The 21887-nt window shown below is 37.6% G+C and overlaps 1 protein-coding gene across 12 annotated transcripts in view; it reads right to left on the reverse strand.

Moving 5' to 3' along the window:
- DYRK1A (dual specificity tyrosine phosphorylation regulated kinase 1A) overlaps nt 1-21887 on the reverse strand; it is a 153302-nt gene that overhangs the window by 36501 nt on the left and 94914 nt on the right. For 9 of the 12 annotated variants that reach the window (XM_028844780.2, XM_077994553.1, XM_077994549.1 and 6 more), the window contains one exon: nt 4131-4327. In XM_028844780.2, the coding sequence (XP_028700613.1) occupies nt 4131-4327 (197 nt within the window). Of the gene's footprint in view, nt 1-4130; nt 4328-5398; nt 6034-17012; nt 21081-21887 lie in introns of those variants that run through there. The other 3 variants (XM_077994554.1, XM_077994552.1, XM_077994551.1) reach the window with 2 other exon arrangements.

The raw sequence follows: 21887 nt of genomic DNA on the forward strand, positions 1-21887 counted from the left end.
TACTGAAATAACAGAGCCTCTTCTCAAGGACCTCTGCTTCTTAAAATTCCAAATAAGGCTGAAGGGGAGGGGGGGAACCCTTGGTGATTATAACTATTTGTCTGACAAAAATCATCAGAATTAAGATGATGTAACTTATTTAATTTTTCAAATATATAGTCTTACTTTTCTAAACAGTAGGTAATGCTAAGTTCACAGAATATTTTTATACTATTCCTTAAGGACTTAATGCATAAATCAATATGGGTAATAAACATGTTAGTTTTTTTGTGAATGAATGCTGTAAGCATTTAGGGTGATGAAAGGTTTCCCTTAAATGTGTTTCCTTTTTTAAGTTCCCAGCATTGTTTTCATGCAGGTAGTTTATTCAGTAATCCCCTTTCTTGGGCTGGTGGAGTACAGCCTAAATGTGAGGTTTCACAAAATCTGAATCAGTGCAATGCTTCATTACAGCTATAATAAAACTTGATAGGAAGTATAAGCCATTGGTAGGGTCAACCGAATAACTTAACAATAAAGTAACAGTAACACTAGCAGGTGTTTACTGAACGACATGTTTTTAGCATGCATATTTTTACAAGTCTCCCATGTAATCCCCTCAACAATCTCAAGGGAGTTAAATAGCATTCCTGTGACCATTTTACACAAGAGAAACCAGAGTCTTCAATGTTAAAGAACTTGACCAAGGTCCCAGAGCCAGTTAAAGAACAGGAAAATCACCATCCGTGTGGTCTGAAATATTATCATAGTGCAGTTCCTGTAATATTATAGCTGAAGATGTCCAGGCCTAACTCCAGACTCTTAACAAGGACACTCTTGCCAGGAGCTCCCTATCAATGTTACGGCTCTAGTCTACCCTCTTAGCAATCATTTTTAGGCTATTTGTTGGACAAAGTAATTGAGGTATGCCTAAAATAAACACATACATTTATTAAAATTAGTTACATTAAAAAACTGTGAATGTCTTTAAGTTTTTAACTTGCCAATTTACAATTCCACTGGTATTTCAAACATCTGAAAAAAGAATCAGTGACTACATCCAGGAGTAATGACGCTCACTTAAAAACACCAAAATCACACACAATTAAAAAAACAATTTTAAACATATAGTACATATACAAAACAGAATATAAACATGAGTTACATGATCAAATTTCTGCACTCCATATGTGTGTGTGTGCTTAGCATTTCACAAAACATTGCTAATCTTTTCTACAACCGGTCAAACTCTGCCTACAAGGCCAAGTTGTTTGTATTTCATGCTTCAAACAACACCCTGTATTGAGATGCTCAAAATACATGGAAAGAACAAATAAATGTCTACAAAGCAAGTAATACTCCTGTGCTTTCATTGTGATTTCATGTTAACCAAATTTTTGTTTTGGAACATTGTGATGCCATCAGTACATATCCAGAACTAGAAAGCAGCTTTTCCAAATACCTACTTTTACATCTATACTAAGACTCAAGGCCAGAACTAAACATCTGACACTTTCTCTACTTCCTGCTTCGGCTAGTCAAAGTCAAGACAATGTACAGTAATAGAGCAAGCTCCCTTCTACCTTCTAAACCAAAAAGTAAGCCCATGGTGTTCAGAGGACCCAGGAACTCACCAAGCTGCAGGAATGATCCCTTTAGCAAGGGGGTCATAAACCTAATAAAAGGGAAGTTGATGTGACCTCCTCCTGCTGCCTCAGCTATCTGGCTCTGGAAGCTAGAAACAGCATGCCCTCAACGCTCACATCTCTGGCTCCTTTTACTTCACTCAGATTACAAAACTCCTGCTTAGATCAGTTATAAGAGCTAAAACAATAATTAACTTTTTTCCTGAAAAGATTCTTTAGTATAAGCTCTAGGACTCCTTTCAAAAACTGTTTTCCATTATAATACTTATTTCATTTTATTTATATTTACCTCCTGTTTTCATATATAATGAAGAATCAGAAACACTGTATTCTGCCTTTATTATTTTGAGAGCATTAATAAAGCTGAGTAGCATCCGTAACACATATCCAGGGTACTAGGAGAAATTAGGGACTATGAAAGGTATTGTGAAAACTAGAATAGCCCAGAAACTCAGCATTCCAAACATCAGTCATCCTGTTCTACACCTACTTTTTGCTCTATTTCTCTTTTAAAAGACATCTGGTAGGATGATTAACAAGAAACAATGGAAATTACATAATGAAATTACAGTAAGTTTATAGCTAAAAGGTACTTTGTATGTGTGGAGGAGTTCTAGTCGGAGGTGCCAGTTTTACACCCCAGGAACAGATATGACCTGACTCAAATCCTACAACCGACCAAGTCAACCATGAGCCGACCAAGACCTTGAAGCCAGGTTCTATGAATAGGCTTAATACACAGCCTACACTTTAGTTACAGGAAAGGTATTCTCTACTATGACTACTTTATTAGGCCCAGAAATTTTTGGATTTTGGCAGAAATATTTGGCTGAGTATTATTACTTTAAAGATAGTCTTTTTATATCACATAAATCTTTAAAAGTATTTCACAGCTTAAAACAGAAACAGTAAGTAAAATATCTCTTATTTTATATGATCCAAATACACATAAGATGTTAGTTGGATATAAAAATAGGTGCTTTGCTAATTAAATTATTTACTAAAATAATATAATGATAAAAATGACTTTAAAGGACTGGAAGTTTTCCTAGCCCTCTGCAGACACCAGAGGTTAGACCTGAAATAGCACTGTATCTAAGAAGAAGGAAGCCTGCTCACACACATGGAAAAGTCACAAATAGCAGCGCAGTCCTTTCAGCTGTGAAACACATTAAAAACAGCACTCTGCCTGACAGGCTGCTTTGGAACAAGCAGAAAAATTAACCTGAATCAACTTGGCTTCCTCAAAGTGCAAATGGATCATCATGTTATTATTATTAGATTTCCAGAAGTTTTCTTCTGGTACACAATTAAACACTTCCTAAACTTGGACATCCTGAACAACTGTCCCAATTCTCAAACACACAAATAAACTCAATCAATTCACTGCATAAAAGAAAATCTTAAGTCCTGCCAAAATTCATCTTATTGTAACTATTTAACTGTGAATGTTATTAACATGTTATATATCGTATAAACACTATGCCAGCCTAACTACTAGCAAAATTTTATTACAAACACATTTTAATACAAACAAGACACCCCTTAATAAAGATGATGTGTCGCTGTAACCAATTTTTCATTAAAACCATATATATAACTGAATTAGAGAAAATACAATTCCTTCAAATAATCCAGGAAAAGAAATACTTTTAAATCTCCCAACTCTTTTATCCTCACACGATATATTAAAAGAACTAAACAAAAGAATGGCAAACCAAATTTCTAAGTCCATGGAAAAGCAGCCATTTTCAGTGCTCATCACACATCAAATATCAGCGGGGCAAGAAACTTTATCTCCCAACTACAGCTAATAAGTCTCCCCAAACCAAAATCAATGTAGACGGTGCAGTTAATTTAGAAAGATATTAAAAATACATACACATACATATATATGCACGTGTATATGTGCGTGTGTGTGTACCAAAAGAGTTCAGCATTTATTCTATTTACACCATTCACTTCATAGAAAAAGGGTGAATAGCCTGTCTGAATATTGAATAAATAGCACAGCTAATTTGCATACATCTCTTTTGAATCTTAAGGAGTTTTGTATTTATTTTTACAAATGTGTAGAAAGGTAGTTTAAAATAACACAAATTCGGTTCTGTAAGTTTGCTGTAATGGACTCTGACTTGCTTTCCTGTAACATCTTTAACTTAGCCACCTTTCCATAAAAATAAGCCTTTTCTTTAAGTTCCTTTAATATTCTTCAGAAATAACTTTCCCCCTCTCTATTACAGAATGAGAGACTGTGGGCATGTTTATGACTGTTTAAGTGAAATACAACTAAAAATGCAAAAAAAAAAAAAAAAAAAAAAAAAAACCCATACACATTTTAATGCAAACTTCTTAATACCACGTTTTCTCAATCCATAATCCCATGTTGCATGTAAAACTTGTAAAATTGAAAACCATTAAAGCATTTTGCCTATTTAGTATTCCAACATTTTGAAGGAATAAACTGCCATTCCAACCGTCATTTCTGATACTCCATGAACTTACCTGGTTGGTTAGAGGTTGCTGAATCTGGTCAGAATACGCTAAGGCAGAAACCTGCTGGTCACTTATGCTTGGCTGGCGACGGTCACTGTACGGGTGTGAATGGGGCATCTGTCCAGCCATCTGAAGGCCAGCAGCATGGAATGAAAATGACGGTGCAAGCCGAACAGATGAAGGTTTGCATGCTGAAGTCTCTCCTCCTATAAGAAGATAAGTGAAGTTTAAAGGAAATATTCATATCCTAATGTTTGTATCATTTGATATATCTAATAGCTCTTTAAATAAGAACTTTAGGATATTCAATATTAAAAAACTTTTCTCACTATAAACAGGTATATGTCACTCAACACAAGTTATGTAGTAAATGGTATAAAAGATCAATAGTGATTAAAATGAATATAAACCTGTATTGAGAAAATCTTCAGAAAACCTTTTTGTAAAGCAACAGCAACAACCTTTAAGACTCATTTTCACCTATGAGATTTTCATCAATTAAGAACCATAATACAAGTTAAATAAGTAATCTTTTAATTATTGAGGGACTTCTCCAATGGACCAGCTCCTCACAAACCAACTCAAAGGAATATTTCTGAGATGCTATTTTGCACCTGCTGCCAGGTTTATGGAAAACAATATCGCCAGCATCCCCAAACCAGGTGAAACCTTATGGTGCTCTCCACTGACACAGGTAATCAAAGGTTGGGTATAGAAACAGGAAAACAAACATAAAACACAGAACTAAACTTCTCAACCCAAGGTTGTTGGATTCCTCTGCACCTTTCAAACAGTCCTAAGAGAATCTAGACCTGGCAAGCTCACCACAAAGAAAGAAGAGCCAATAATTATCCCACGGATAGGATGAACCATGATCATGATATCCGCGGCAGAAATGAAAAATTAACACTCTGGTCCATAAAAGTATTGGTATCTAATAAAAGGCAATTTTTAAGAAAATGATTTAAAAAAAGATTTTTCTTAAATTCAACCTATTTGTAATCACAGACCAAAGCCTAAAACCTTGGTCAACAAGAATGACTAGATTCAAAATACTTGTGCCTGTCCTCCTGAATGAACCAGTTAACAGCCACAACACAACCGACCATGTAGTTCAGTAGCAAAATACTTTGGACTTCCACCATTTTCAAGACACATAATAATGGTGGTCCAACAGTGAAGGACACAGACTCTCAAGCCAGGCTGCTGGGGTTGGAGATCCCAGTGCTACTGGTGACCATGCATACCTAATACCTTATAATGATAATAATACCTACCTGTAAAGGTTGTTATGAAGGTTTAGTGCTTTAATACATACGACGTACTCAGAACAGTTCTGCCAATTAATAAATGGCCCAATGTTATCTGCAAGTACTGTAGAGTAATGCACAGTCAATGTGCAATAAAGGCTCATGGGGCCAGTGCCCATCTTGTGGAGAATACCATCTCTAACTGAATGTGGCACAGACTCTGCAAAACGAAGAGAACAAAGCTCCCCAAACGTTAAGTTCCACCTCTACTTTCCACCACAGGGAATGACACCATTTCCTACCCAGTCAACCAGAATCAACACTTCGGGAGTCATGTTAAGATTTCTTCCCCAACAGCTGCCCAATCTTGCTCATTCCCTCTCCTAACAGAACACTCAAACACAACCTTTTCATCTGCACACAACATATCTCACTTAAGATTACCAAAAAGATTCCTAATAGCTCTGTCTTTATTCTATTTGCAATTCTGGATCTCCTCAATAACATGACTAAAGTGACCTTTCCAAAATACAAATTTCAAGTCCTCCACCCCTGCGGAAGCTGGAAAGTCTACTGCCCCTAGCATTGCTTTCAGACTTTAGATTCTCTTCTCTGTCCATTACAGTGAGGTCCTTAACTTTCCCAATCCACATGATTAGTATTTCTTAAATAAGTAAAAGGATAGTATAACTGGTGAAAGATGGCTAACTTTTCTAAACATTTTATCATTCATAGTCAAAAACACATTTATTCAATTCAATTCTGTAGAACAACCTTGTTCACTTTTAAAAAGAACTTCTAGAAACTTATACTAAGGCAATAATCCATGATGTGGATAAAGATGTCAACCATGTTTATCCTGGTATTTGTAAAAGCAAAAAAATTGAAAATCTAAATTCAAATAATGGGGGGAATGAGGGCTTTTAAATCTGCACATTAAAAAGAAAAAGGTGGGAAGGAATATAAATAAAAAGAATTGAGGTCCTTAATATATAAAAAGTTCTTATAAACAGTAAAAGACTAAGGCTGTGACTGGGAAATTTCTTAACTATTCAAAGCCTTCGTTTCCCTATCTATGAAGCAGAGGTATTACTATACTGACCCTATTCCTTGTTACAAAGTTTAAATGAGGTACCACCAACAGGCACACAGAATGAAACCTGTAACACACAGCAAACACTTTTTATAAAAATGTTAACTTCTGTTTTTATTATCCATGTCACTGTTATATACTATGTTTAAACTTATTTAGTACAATATTGTAGAAAGCATAAAAACCATTAGCACAAAGCTTAAATTACTATCATGAAATCAATCTGTGTCACAAAATGGGGGAAAAATGGCCAGCATCCCAGAAACCCACCATACCACTCTATGACCCTTTCTAACCAACACCTCCTTCCTCTTCCTTAAAAGTTACTACTATCCTGACCTCCAAAACCAGATTTGGTTTTATTTATTTATTTATTTTTGAGACAGAGTCTCTGTCGCCCAGGCTGGAGTGCGGTGGCGCAATCTCAGCTCACTGCAAGCTCCGCCTCCCGGGTTCACGCCATTCTCCTGCCTCAGCCTCCAGAGTAGCTGGGACTACAGGCACCCGCCACCATGCTGGGCTGATTTTTTGTATTTTTAGTAGAGATGGGGTTTTACCGTGTTAGCCAGGATGGTCTCAGTCTCCTGACCTCGTGATCCACCCGTCTCGGCCTCCCAAAGTGCCAGGATCACAGGCGTGATGTTTTCATATGAGCAGGTGATACCGTTTGGATCTGTGTCCCTGCCTGAATCTCATGTCGAATTGTAATCCCCAATATTGGAGGAGGGCCCTGGGAGGAGGTTATTGGATTATGACGGTGGTTTCTAATGGTTTAGCATCGTCCCTCTTAATGCTATTCTCATGATAGAGTTCTCACAAAAAATGGCTGTTTAAAACTGTGTGGCACCTCCCCGTTTTGCCTGACTTTGCAGGCCATGTAAGACATGCCTGCTTCTCCAACACCTTCTGCCATGATCGAACGTTTTCCTGAGGCCTCCCCAGAGGCTTTCATGTTTCCCGTACAGCCTGAAGAAAGAACCATGAGCCAACTAAACCTTTTTTCTTTATAAATTACCCAGTCTTGGGTATTTATTTATAGCAGGGCAAGTAGAGACTAATGTAATACAGTAGAACTGTTTACTTCATCTTATCCTATAAACCGTAGTTTGTCCATTACCATTGCTTTACAATACCCCAATACATGAACAAATGATAATTTATCCATTCCACTACTGACTGACACCTGGATTATTTCCAGTTTGGGGCTACTATGAACACTGCCACTTGTAAGATTCTTGTTCCGCATCGTTTGGTATACACAGAGATGCTGTCCTGTTGTTTTTCCAGTCTTTTTTTGTTCCAATCAATTTTTCCACTAGCAGTTTATGAAAAATTCCCATGCTCCACTCCTTCACTACAGCATGCAATCATCAGTCTAATTTCAACCATTATGCTAAGTGTATTTGTGCTGTGGTACTACAGTGTGGTTTTAATTTGCATTTTCCTATGCAAAATTAGTGACTATGAGCATTTTTTGATGTGTACTGGCCACTTATACATCACTTCGTGAAATGTACATTCAGATTGCTTTTCTGTTTTTTCTACTGAATTGTAAGCCCATTTCTTACAAATTTCTAGGATTTTAAAAAATACATATTCTGAATATGAGTAAGCCCCTACTGGTTACAGGCAGCTTGCCTTGTTACTCTCTTAATCGTATACTTTGATGAATAAAAGTTCTTAATTTTATCAACTTTTGCTTTTTGTTACTCTCTTAATCGTATACTTTGATGAATAAAAGTTCTTAATTTTATCAACTTTTGCTTTACAATTAGTACTGTACTTTTGGAGTCTAAGAAATTTTTCGAAAAAAATCTACTACCTTCGAAACACTGGGCTCTCTCTCACATCTAAATGCACAATGCATTTGCATTTGACTTCTGTGTAAAACAGGAATCTAGTTTCATTCCCCCCCCCCAAATTAACATCCAGTTGTTCCTTAACCAATTATTTAAAAAACTAACATTCTCCACTGCTCTGTAACCCCATCTTTATCATAAATCACATTCTCCTTTATGCGTGGATCTAGTTTTGGACTCCCTATTCTGTTCTACTGGATACAGACTTACCTACTTAGATCTCTGTTCAAGAACTGGACACTAACTAAATTACAACAGCTTTAAAAATTTAAACATCCAACAGGAAATTGTTCTTCTTCAAGAACATTTTGGCAGGCCGGGCGCAAGGGCTGATGCCTGTAATCCCAGGGTTTTGGGAGGCCGAGGTGGGAAATCACTTGAGCCCAGGAGTCTGAGACCAGCCTGGGCAACACACCACCACCCCATCTCTACAAGGGAAAAAAAAAAAAAAAAGGCCAGGCATGGTGACACACACCTGTAGTTTCAGTTACTCAGGAGGCCGGGGTGGGAGGATCACCTGAGCCCAACATTTCACAGCTGCAGTGAGCTATGATTGTACCACTGTATGTGCTCCAGCCTGGATGACAGAGACCTCACCTCTTAAAAAAAAAAAAAAAAAGTAGGTTAGTTTTGCTACTCCATGTAAGTTTCTGATTCAGGCCCATCAAATCCACCAAAACAAACTTATGTTGGGATGCTGAAACTGCACTGATCTCTACAGAATGGGGGTGCCCAACAGAATTTTATGCAACGATGGATTTACCTGCATCAGTAACGTAGCTGGGATCTTTCGTACAGTGATGATTTAGAAAGGAGGTAACAGACACTACTCTCATATATTCTCAATCTTGGAAATTCAGCTTTCTTGGAAAGAAAGCTTTCAACATTTCTCCAGTATTATGGTTGCTGCAGGTTTTTAACAAATACTATTCCCAGATTAACAAAGTTTCCTTCTATTGCTAGTTTTCTAAGACCTTTTCCTCATGAATGGATGCTGACTTTTATTAAATGCTTTTTCTGTATCTATTGAAATGAGATGACTTTTCTGATTTACTCTGTTAATGTGGTGGATGACACTGATATGATTTTTGAAATGCTAAACGACTTTTCTCGGGCCAAGCATGGTGGTTCCCACCAGTAATCCCAGCACTCTGGGAGGCCAAGGTAGGAAAATCACCTGAGCCCAGGAGTTCAAGATCAGCCTAGACAACCTAGTGAGACCCCATCTCTACAAAAAAATTAACACATTAGTAGGGTGTGGTGGCACATGCTTATGGTCCCAGTCACTCAGGAGGCTGAGGTGGGAGGATCACTTGGGCCCAGGAGGAGGAGGGTGCAGTGAGCCATGATGGTACCACTTGCACTCTAGCCCAGGGCAAGACCCTGTGAAAACAAACAAAACAACTTTTCCATTTCTGGAGTGCAATTTGGTCACAATTTTACGTGCGTGTGTGGTAGATTCACTGGTGAAACCTTCTGGACCAGGAGTTTTGCTTGTGGGTAGTTTCTGTTTTGTTTTATTTTCTTTTCTTTTGTAAATTCCAGACTTCAAAACTAGTGGGTGGCACTTCCCATTAAGGATCATGTTTAATAGGACTATTCAGATTTTCTATTTCCCGCTGTGTCTGTTAAGTTGTAGATTTCTAATAGTATGTCTAACTTCATCTAAATTTCAAATGCACTGACATCAAGTTTTTATAATATCTTCTCATAAGCTTTTGTGATATCCTCTTCACCTCAACATTGGTTAATGAGGTCTTCTCTTCGTGGTCGGCCTCATTAAAGGTTTAATTGCATTAAGTATGCTGTCTTATATAAGTATTTTAAAAAATTTTTGGTCTCATCTTGTTCTATCAGTTAACAATGTGTTCTATCAGTTATAACAATGTATTCAAAATCTCCTACTTAAAGTGTTATATTGGATAATACAAATTCAGAGTTGTTATGCCTTCCTGATGAATAATACCTTTTATCATCATAAACTGCCCTCTTTATTTCCAGTAAAGCTTTTTGCTTATCTCTTACCAGTCTGACTACACCAAGCCTTCTCTGCATCAATTTTTGTATGGTATGTCTTCTGTCCATCTTTTTACCTTTATCTTCTTCTGTTTCCTTATATTTTAGGTTTATCTCTTGTAAAGAGTATGTGGTTGAGCTGTATTTATAAATGAACACTGTTGTTTCAACTGTTTTATGTTCCTTTTCCTTTCTTACCTTTTGCTGGAACTTTTTATGTCATCTCCCCGTATTTTTATTTGTTAGTTACCTTATATGTTGCAATATTACAAAATATTACGCATCCTTGACTAATCAAAATCTAATATTTAACTCCCTAAACTCATATACTATGTTGATTTGTATTTTAATTCTGTTGCTCTCTCATCCATACACATATTTGTGTGTATATCTACTGTATTCACAAGACATCCAAATGACCACCCAGCATGGACAGAATCAGACTGAAAGACGCATCTAGAAAGAAAGATGGGTAATTCTGTGACATCCAGATAGCTATGAAAGAACTACAAAGAAACAGGTAGTTCCTTGATTATTACTGTTATCACTACCCTCCTGAAACACTTTTCATTGTTTGAATCTAGATTGAGTAAATTCAACAAGCACTTACTGACAGGGCTACATCAGCACTGTCTTGTGGAGGTGACAATGCCATTCATAATCTGTAACAGCACTTTTCAGACTTTAATGTGCTTGCAAATTGTTTTTGAATCTTGTTAAAAATGAGAGTTCTGATTCAGCAGAGCTTGAGAGTCAACATTTCTTTTTTTTTTCTTTTTTTTCTGAAACAGAGTTGTGCTCTGTACCCAGGCTGGAGGGCAGTGGCGCAATCTCGGCTCACTGCAAACTTTGTCTCCCGGGGTCAAGCAATTCTCCTGCCTCAGCCTCCCAAGTAGCTGGAATTACAGGCACCCGCTACCACCCCTGGCTAATTTTTGTATTTTTAGTAGAGACGGAGTTTCACCATGTTGGCCAGGCTGGTCTTGAACTCCTGACCTCAGGTGATCCACTCACCTTGGCCTCCCAAAGTGCCAGGATTACATTTCTAACATTTCTAACAAGTCATTAGATGATGATGGGTCAACATTTCTAACAAGTCATCAGATGATGTCAATACTATTTTGAAAAGCATTGGTCACCTTAATAAAAGAAAGCTGTTCTCCAACTAATTCAAGTAGTGGATAATCCAAAAATAAGTTATAGTCTATCTAAACAATACACAGAGGGCTTTTTTTCCCCAACAGATTTACTTTTCTAGTTACAGAGTTGAAACTTTTTTTTAGAGAGAATAATACACATTTCCATGCATAAGGGTGATATGCGAGGTGACAAAGAATCTGATGTTCTTTTTGGAATTTGTTGTGGATGATCTGAATGTGAATTAGCAAGAAAAAACTTTGTTTTTCACTTCTGGTACCTTTGTAGCTATGTATTATAACACCTAACATAACTAGTTAGTGACATTATCAGTTATTTAGTGAAAGGAAAGAAAGATTAAGCCACCAGTACCGGGGGACTGCTGGTAAACATGGCATATAAATGAGGTGTGCTTGCCACATGCTCACTGTCTCCTTTCTTAACTCGATTGCTGTGTATGAAATTCAGAATAAACCTAAGTTCAATTTCCTCCTGCAACACCAAAAAGTATTTAAGTTATCCATTCATTCATTCCTTTCCTATGATAAGATTCCAAGGGGACAAAATAATATGGGTATTTCTAGTTAATCTGATTTTATAATTAAGCAAATTACCATGTTTTTACTCTAAAGTTTCTATCTTCCATTTTAATGCAAATGTTAATGAAAAAAATGACAGTTCATCCTGTAACAGGGATGATCACATAAAGTATTATGCGGAACCATATGAAACTGCTGATAGATTTTTGACCACCTTTGGCTTACAAAACAGCAATTTCATATGGTTCAACCTACTACCTACCATATTATATAATCTTTATTCAACTCAGTATAATAATATCTTAGCTTAAGAATGTATCACAATACATGTTTTAACATCAGATAATGTTATAATTTAATGATGAAAACTTAACAAATAATTCAAAGCTATCTTTAAAATCATCATTTGGAGTGCAACTCCAAAATATTTTCAACTGCTGTCAAACAGTATGAAAAGCACGTTGGAGAAAATTATGCATGTGGAGTTCTGTCTTTACGTGCTTCTGAACTGTATGGATCATTTTAACCATAAGCATGTTTCTGTAACTTTGCTAAACTTGGTAAAAATTCAGTATTTTACTAAAAGAAAAATGAAGCAGTTTTCTTACTTCAGTCAAGTTACTATGCTCTAGCAAGGATCTATAATAACTAGAGACCATATTACCAGTATGGATCAGCATTGTTTCTACGGAGAAATATTTCATAAACAACACATCTCAAAGACAGGGACATAAGATTCAAAAAGATAGTGGTAAACAAAGAGGAAACAGCAAATACAAAAAGCATGAGAAAAGACCCTAAGTTTAAAAAAAAAAAAAAAAAGTAAAAATAACAAGTATCAAAAGCCATTATCTCTACACATAGCCCTACTTTTAGGTCTGAATGTTATTCTTACCTAACCTGAATGTCTTTGTTAGTAAGACATTCTAACAGGGGACCATTCCTGTGACAGTATTAATTGACAGTAGATTTTAAAGAGAAACAGTTAAAGCAAAGAACAATATTAAAGAACAAAAAGTAAATGAAAATAATTTAATTAAAACTATAGCATCTAAATGTGGAAACTTATGAGGCTGAGGTTCTGAGACAGAATCCACTAAGAAATGAGGAGGGCAACCAAGCTTATGTGGGCAAAAACCCACGAGGTCCCTAGCAACAAGACACATGCAAAATGAAGGCAAAATGAAGACAAAATGTTAAAGGAATTGCACCTCTAATGATGGCCGGAAATAAAGGCACATTAAGAGGGTAAGTGAGAGAAAGTCCATGAGTAAGTTTTGTTCACCATTTTATCATCAGCACCAAGAACAGTGCCTGGCACATGGCCTGCATTCAATAAATATTTGTGCAATAAAGGAATGGGCTGAATCCATCAGGAATATTTAGACTGTGAAGAAATCATTGAGAGAGGGAGAGAGGGGGCTGCACGGGAGGAATGATGAACATGGTATTTTTTAAATGAGGGGTTCCTGAATCAAAAGCGGAGAAGTCTTATAGCACAGGCTAGAGCTACTGCTCAGTCAACTGCTCTTACTCATTTTTATAACCCAAGTACACAGTGCAGTGCCTGGCTCCACAGAAGGAGCCAATTATATATTATTTATAACAACATATAAATATTAATAATATATAAATATATAATCTATATTACTATTTATATATTAAATAGTAATAAATATATATTAAAGTGAAAGTAAGCAATGACTGTAACTATACAAAAAGTCTAATGATAAGGACTATTTAGTAACAGTAATCCAAAAAGAACAAATGAACTGATTTCTTATTACCCTCTAGTGGCCAATATATGTTACTACAGGATGCATAAACAGACACACGCCAATGTTACTACAGGATGCATAAACACACACACACGCACACAAGCTTTTCAACTTACTAGCCAAAACAGCATACTCGATTGTCTAGAAACGCAATGAAATTGCTCATATAAGACATAAATAAAAGCTCAGGTTTTTCAGCATGGAAGATTAACTGAATCTATATATTAAAACTGTTAATAACAATGGGTTATGGATAAAAACATGTTACCTTTAGAAATTTGTATTATCAGATTTCCACTTCTGACCTTTGTAGAGTACCTGGTACGAGACTCCCTCGCTCATCATAAACAACTAAAGAACTAGTCAAAACATATGAAATAACTGTTTTCAAACATTGGACTACAGGCAGTGCAGAACTGTCATGACTGAAAAAAGAAATCAATCTTGGTGAGCCCTACAATCACCTTGGTTTCCTGTCTAGAGGCACTTTCCAGGGTACAGTATAGGAAGGGGGAGCCCACACAGAACACAGCAATCTCGCTGTGCTGCAGAGACAGAAGGAAGAGTTCAAGGCCACTGAATTGGCTGGCATTTGGGCAGCAGGTAACAAAAACAGAAGGCGCTCCATCAATCTATACATAGGGTTCTCCTTGACTCTTTGGCCAAATGCTAAGCTGCACAAGCACTGGGAGAAGGACCATGAAGCCAGGCACAGAACTACCAGGGAACTGTGAGCTGAATAACTTCTAGCATTCACACAAGACTGTAAGACATTGAGTGTTCAAACCAGTTACAGTGGAGAAACCCCAATACACACCACAGACGTTCAACAGAGACCCCAGAAAATCCAGTTAGGACTAGGGCTAATCTGGTCTTACAGTAAAGGCTGGACCCTGTTCTAACAGAGACTGAAACAAACCTAAGGATCAAGATGGTCTGCAGGTGAATTAACAGCCTGCCAGGATGACATTCAATGCTCTTTAAAGAGAACAAAATCCAAACACTCACAGGCCAGCATTCCTCATGCCCATAGCCAGTCCAATTCACTAGCACAGCAAGAAGCAAGAAAATGTGGTCTGTATTCAGGAGGAAAAATTCATTTAAGACTCAGAAACGACAGAAAGAGTGAAGTTAGCAAACCAAAACCACTATTATGAATGTTTTAAAATATAAAGGAAAACATGGACAAAATAAGGGAACAGTGAATCTTAATAGAGAAATAGAATCTATAAAAAGGAACTAAATGGAAATTCTAAAAATGAGAAACAAAATAACTGAAATGAAAAATTCACTGAATGGACCTAATAGCAGTTCATACACTGCAGAAGAAAAGGTAAGTGAATGGAAAAACAAAGCAATATAAATTAACCAAATCGAAAACAAGTTAAAAAAAAAACTGGAAAAAGCCACACAAAAATCACACTGAGGCAACTCAACCAAACTGCTGAAAACAATGATGAAGAAAAAAATTGTAAAAGCAGCCAGAGACAAAAACACCTGTTTCCATACAGGGGAGCCACCGTTTTCTCACCAGAAACCACGTACACTGCCAGAAGAAAATAAAACATATTTAAATGATGAAAAACAAAAACAAAAACAAAAAACAAAAAACAACCCTTTAACCCACAAATCTATATCCGCTGAGAACATCCTTCAAAACTGAAGGCAAAATACTTTTTCAGACCAATGAAAGTGAAAGAATTTGTCAAGAGTAGATCCACCCTCAAAAAATGTTCACACAAGTTCACAGAAGGAAAATGATTCCAGATAGAAACTGAGATTCACACAAAGGAATAAAGAGCACCAGAAATGTAAATATGTATGTAGATAAATATAAAAAACACTTTTTCTTAATATTTTTGAAAGCCAACTGACAGTTCAAAGTAAAAATAACATTGTGGAGTTTATTACATATAATAAAACAATCACAGCACAAAGGATAGGAGAAATAAAAGTAAGTATTCGGTTGGTGTAAAAGTAGTTGTGGTTTTGCCATTTTATTATAACTTAAATAACTTAAATGTATAACTTAAATAAAATGAAATACTAACTATATTTGAAAATCAAAAATAATCATCTTGAAACTTTGAGACTAATATGCAGATGTGTGCTTTTCATTCATTCTGTATTTAACAAGCACATATAATTTTTTAGGAACTGTACCACCCTCAACAACCAGATCACAGAAAATCTTTCCTAACCCTACAGCAAAAGGCCCCTTAACCCTCTCCACCTCAAACAGTAGGCCAAATTCTTACAGCTGAAATAGGAAGCCAAGGATTTATTTTTGGTAATACCATCTGGAAGACAGAAAAGATTAAAATAGTAATCCAACATATAGCTGCTGGATTCCACGAATTATCATATTGTACACAGGATAACACATAATATGGGTAAATTTATATTTTCCCTAATATCCTAAAGTTATAAAATATTTTAAATAGTAAAAATAAATAAAGCAGATACCACCTAGTACTAAGTTATTGGCAGTCATGAAAATTCCAGAGACAGTTTTTCTTACAGTCCCCATAAATTTTAAATTAATAATCAGTAATGAAACCTATCTAAATAAAATTCTTCCCTACTTAGTACAAAACAAGGTATTGAGAAGTCTTTGAGCCCTTAATTAAATCTAGGAATGGGTATAGGGAAGTTTGGAAACAAAAGACAGGTAAACAAAGACACACAATGTCTCAAGACAAAGTTTGGAGGTGAAATTAAGCCTTTTTAGACAAGTTCATCCACTTAATGAAAAGAATGAAGACCAGTGGTTCTCTAACTTTGCCTGGAGGCTAATGGCTGACAATGGATTAGAAGCCAAAGTCTCCCTCCTAGCACAGTAACATTACTGAGATGTGAACGCCACAAGACTTCCCCACCCCTTTTGTTCACTACTGCCTCCCCATGGCTTAAAACAGCAGAAGCTCTCTAAGTACCTACTGCCTGACTTAATACAAAAAGAGCACAGACAAATCAATCTGCCATTAGGAGATTTTTAAATGTCAACAGGAAACGAAAGATTCTTAACATGTTGCAATAAATAAAACATGCAATCTGCCGAATTTTAGGTATGATTAACTGACAATTGATTTTAAATGACTGCAAAAAAATCTTTTGAAACATTAAAAACTAATACTTTACTAGAAAAAAAATCCATGCTAAAGCAAGCAACATATCTAACACAGCAACTGAAATAATGGTTGTTTACACAATACTCACAGAAGTGTTTTAAGTTTGAGCAAATGCAGTTTAAAAAGTTTATCTTCATGACTATGGCTGCAGGATCCTTCCTGATTTAATTGGCACTTGACCTAATGCTCCCAAATATCTATGGATATATACAGTTTCAATCTGCATACAGGTATTCTCAAGCCCACTCACTCCAGTCCTCTGCGGGAATAAAAAGCAAAGTTATTTCTGATCGAAGTTTAATTTCAGATGACTCACTGGACAGCCCTGCAGAGGCACGGAGAAGAATGCCTTTTAGGCCAGCAGAATCCAGACAACAACACAAGAAACAACAAACCAGATGACAGCTGCTGAAGCAGCCCTGTCAGGCAGTATCATGTCTCAATACGAAAACAGAATGTTACATAGAAATCAGAATTTCAATTACATAAATTTCTTCCTAGCAGGGTATTAGAATAGCATTATTTATTCGGCAGGTAACTAATCAGGCTAAACTGAGAACATGCCCCCTAAATAATTAAACAAACAAACAAAATCTACCGCCATTGTGAGCTAGAAAGTACTTTCAAAACTCTACAAGATCTACATAGGACAGTGATGATCACTCCATCAGACAGGTTAGTCCTAAAGAAAATGAGCAAATATTTGGGGTTCTGATTAGACTGCTTATATAAATGCTAACCACTTATTTAATTAAAGGATTCATACTTTCACTGCAGTCATTCAGCCTTCAGTAAGTTTAACTTTCATAAATACATAAAGATTTCACAAGTTTTACAAAAATGGTTCAAGTCGTCCCAAATGACACTACAGTGATTATAACAGAGGAACTAATTCTTTCAAGCAAGGTAATAAAATGATTGTCCATCAAAGATGGTAAGCCAGATCCTGAGAGTCCAGTGTCCTTCAAGAGGAGAAAAATGACAGTGACCACAGCTTAAGGCTATCAGACGGTCTTGATTTTAAAGCTGTCCTTCATACTATTATAGTAGTTGTCAGACGCTGTATCCTTTAGCAAATAGCAGAGAGCATTAGAAACAGTCCTCCACACACAGAACAGTGAACTGCCAGCCTGATGGGCAGTAATGTCCCATGGCAAGCACATTCAGTGACTGCTACTTCCCACTCTCAGTGAGGAGATGAGGTCTTTTCTCCCTTCCTCCCAGGTCAGAGGCATCTGTGGGACAGTTAAGGACAGCAGGGGAAGAGCCTGGACATGGTAACCACAACTCTCCAGCTGCTCAAAATGCCCTTTATGAAGCCCGATGGTCCTCAGCCTGCTCTCTATATCTCACATTCCTCTGCACCGTGCAAATTTAGCATATTCATTTAAAAACAGGTAAAAAGAGAAATACTTTTGAAAGTTCAGTTTGCTCTACATAAGACAAGCATTAGGCTAGGACTTAAGCATCCTGTTTTGCTTGCCTCGGCCCCAGCATCAGTGGGGCACTGCAACAAATAAGCTGGTCTTCTTATACATGAAATGAGAGGATTCATCATCACCCTCAACCATGTAAACCCAAAGTACTCCTCTCCCTTGTACAATGCCTTGGGTTTGAAACATTACACACAGAGTTGCCAGAGGACAGGAAACGCTGTGCCTCGAAGACGATCTGGAGCCTCTGTTTAGACATTCAAAGAAATATTTCAATAAATGGTGGTTAGAGTTCGACTTAGTTCATTTTTTTCAAAATAAAAAAGATAGTGAAATACTAGTTATGTAAATTTTTAAAAACACACATGTGTATGTAAGCACACACACACTGTAAATTACCCAAAGATGCCCTCCCCAGTGTTGTATGAAAGGAGAGAAGGTTAGATGCCCTCCCCTACCACCCCCTTGACCATAACTTTGTCTGGCGGGCTTACAGGCATATTACAGCTGTCTTCCAAGAAACCCCTAAGTACAAAAAGAGGGGAACCGGTACAACACATGTAAATGCTGAAATACTATGAAGCCATTCAAAAGTTGAAAAGTGCCTGCTTAGCTGCTTTCCTCTCTAGAGGAGCAGGGTCAGAACACACAGAGGCGGCCAGGAATACAACACAGGCAGAAGGTTACCTACCACCGCCTCAGACCTTCAGCTATGCCATACTCAGGCTATTTTAAGAAGTGTCTGAAGATGTTACTAAGTTTCAGGCACATAAGGTTTCTCTGGAAAGAAAATTGCCTTCCCTGATCTTCTGTCTTCTTCTAAAGCAGGCACAGCAACAGCAGTCAAGGGGGAAAAACAACTTTTTCCTTCTCCCATCCCAGGGAGAAGAGGGGAGAAGCATACACATAGAGGACTCACTCTTTTTTAGTTCTAGCTAAACAGCTGTTAAACATACAGATATTTTTAAGTCTAGTTAAGTACTTGGTACCTATATTGAACTGCAGCATAATACTTAAAATTATCCAATGAGGCAATCATTTGGCTTTGTGATTCTAATTAAAACACTGAATATTTACAGAAATTTTCCATTTAAAAATACCCAAAAGGCAAAATATTCATCTGACCAGAGACACTTAAAAAGTTAAACACAAAAGGCCAGGCACAGTGGCTCATGCCTGTAATCCCAGCACTTTGGAAGGCTGAGGCAGGCGGATCACTTGAGGCGAGGAGTTCCAGACTAGTCTGGCCAATATGGCGAAACCCCACCTCTACTAAAAACACACGCACATAAAATTAGCCAACAGTGGTGGTACATGCCTGTGGTCTCAGCTAGGGAGGCTGAGGCAGGAGAATAGCTTCGGGAGGCGGAGGTTGCAGTGAGCCGAGATCGCGCCACTGCACTCCAGCCTGGGCAACAGAGACTCCGTCTTGAGGGGGGATACAAATATTAGCCAGGTGTGGTGGCATGCATCTGTAGTCCCAGCTACTCTGGAGTCTGAGACAAGAGAGTCACCTGAACCTGGGAGTTAGTTTGCAGTGAGCCAGGATTGTGCTACTGCATTCCAGCCTGAGCAGCAGAGCAAGATTCTGTCTCTAATAAATAAATTAATTAATCAATTAACTTTCTTTTTACCTCTCAAGCAAATTTTTCCAAACCAGAAAGTATTCTCAATAACAACAGTATGGATAAAGCAGGTTTCTATGACCCTTTATTAGAGAAATTGTCAGTTTTTCACAATTAAAAAGTAATAAGAAGTAGTGACAACATTCACTGAACTCTTAATGTATGCCAACCTGTTCCAGTATGCCCTTACCCCCACAAAAGCCCTATGCATTAAGTGGCATTATTCCAGCATGTATTGCATTGTACACAGAAAGAGGTCAAGCACTCCACCGCAGCCCTAAGCATGGTGGCTGAGGTGGGAAGGCCAGAAGCAGGTGGGCCCTTGCCCTTTTCCACTCTGAACCATGCCTCCAAGATAGGAGGGATGGGAAAGTGCTCAAAACACATTAGAAACCCGCCATAAAAGACAAGATTGTTGAACACCTGTGAGTGAATGAAACTAATCTCAGAGGGGAAAGAGACACAGGGTTAGGAAACAGCACCCTGCTTGAGGACGTTCTTTCCAAACAGCCTGCTCTCAAACCATCCGTGAACACTGGCAAAGGGGTGACTGGACCAAGAGAGAGGGGAATTAAATAAGGAGGTCCAGGAAAAATGAACTTCAATTTTGCAACATGGTAGCCATGAATCTTGTGCATAGCTCCCAAAAATGTCCTGTGGAAGACAACCAGAAAGCGTTCTACAACGGGGCACCCACCTCCACCTGCAGCCTCCTATGTTGTTCTCATGGGGCACCTCTAGGCTCCAGCTCCTCCAAGGGACCTCCACACTCTCTCAAGTACACTCTTCACTCTTCCCCAAACATGATTCCCTTACTGCTCTGCCTAACTCCCACTTCTCTTTCAAGTAGCAGCTTAAACGTCACCTCATATTTGGCTAGAAAGTAGAATACAGACAGAGGGGTAAGTTAAGGCTAGAAAGGCAGGCTGGGCCAAAAGAATGGCAAGCTAAAACATGGGATTTTGTAAAACAGCCTAAGAGAGTGCCAGATAAAAGTGTGCAAGGAGTGGCACAACTCCAGTTTCATGTTTAGCTATAGCAATTAACAACATAAGGAGTCTGGATTCAATTTTGCCATTTACTAGCTAGCTACCAACTTATTTGTCACTTTGGGTAAATTAATTAAATCCATGGCTCCCTTTCCATCTGCAGAATGGGTTTATAACAGTACTTAAACCTCAAGGTATTAAGAACAGTAAAGAGTTAATGTCTAAAATGGTACCTGGCAAATGGCAAATGCTAAATGACAGAACGAATGTGTAAAGTGGACTGGAAGCAGGAGGAACCACAAATAGAGATCAGTTGCTTACTGCACCAGTCCAAGCATGGGACGGTGAGAGCCTTTGAGGGAAATGTCATAAAAGGAAAGGAAGGAGATGCATGAAGAGACACTTTGAGAGCAGACTGACAGGACTTTAAAATCTGTTTCAATATGGACGACAGGTAAGAGACAGCTGGATTCAAGAATGACTCAGCGGTTCCAAGCCACGGTGATTTGGAAAAAAGAGGTGACTTAAAAAGTCAGAAAAAGGAACTAAATTAGTTGATAATGTCCCCATAAACGTACCATCATTTAAAATTTAAAGACTGCTTCTTGATTTTATCAGCAGTTTTCATTTATTAAGTGTATGACATTTAAAATTCTATTGAAAATAGAAAAAAAGGGTACAAAAACAATAAAAGGAAAGAAAAGGGTGTGACTGAGAAAATTAAAACTGGCACAAGAAGCAAGTCCAGGGTTCCGGTACCAGCTCTAAGGTTAACTCCATGACACTGGAAAAAGACATGCCGTCTGTTCAAACAGTCCTGCCCCTCACACACACGGGTAGAATCACTGTGTAGTTAAGGTCTCTTCAAAATATATACACCACTCTCTCCCTTCTCCATCTCCCAAGAATTGTCCTG

This window comes from Macaca mulatta, chromosome 3, assembly GCF_049350105.2.
Source record: "Macaca mulatta isolate MMU2019108-1 chromosome 3, T2T-MMU8v2.0, whole genome shotgun sequence".
Lineage (NCBI taxonomy): Eukaryota > Metazoa > Chordata > Mammalia > Primates > Cercopithecidae > Macaca > Macaca mulatta.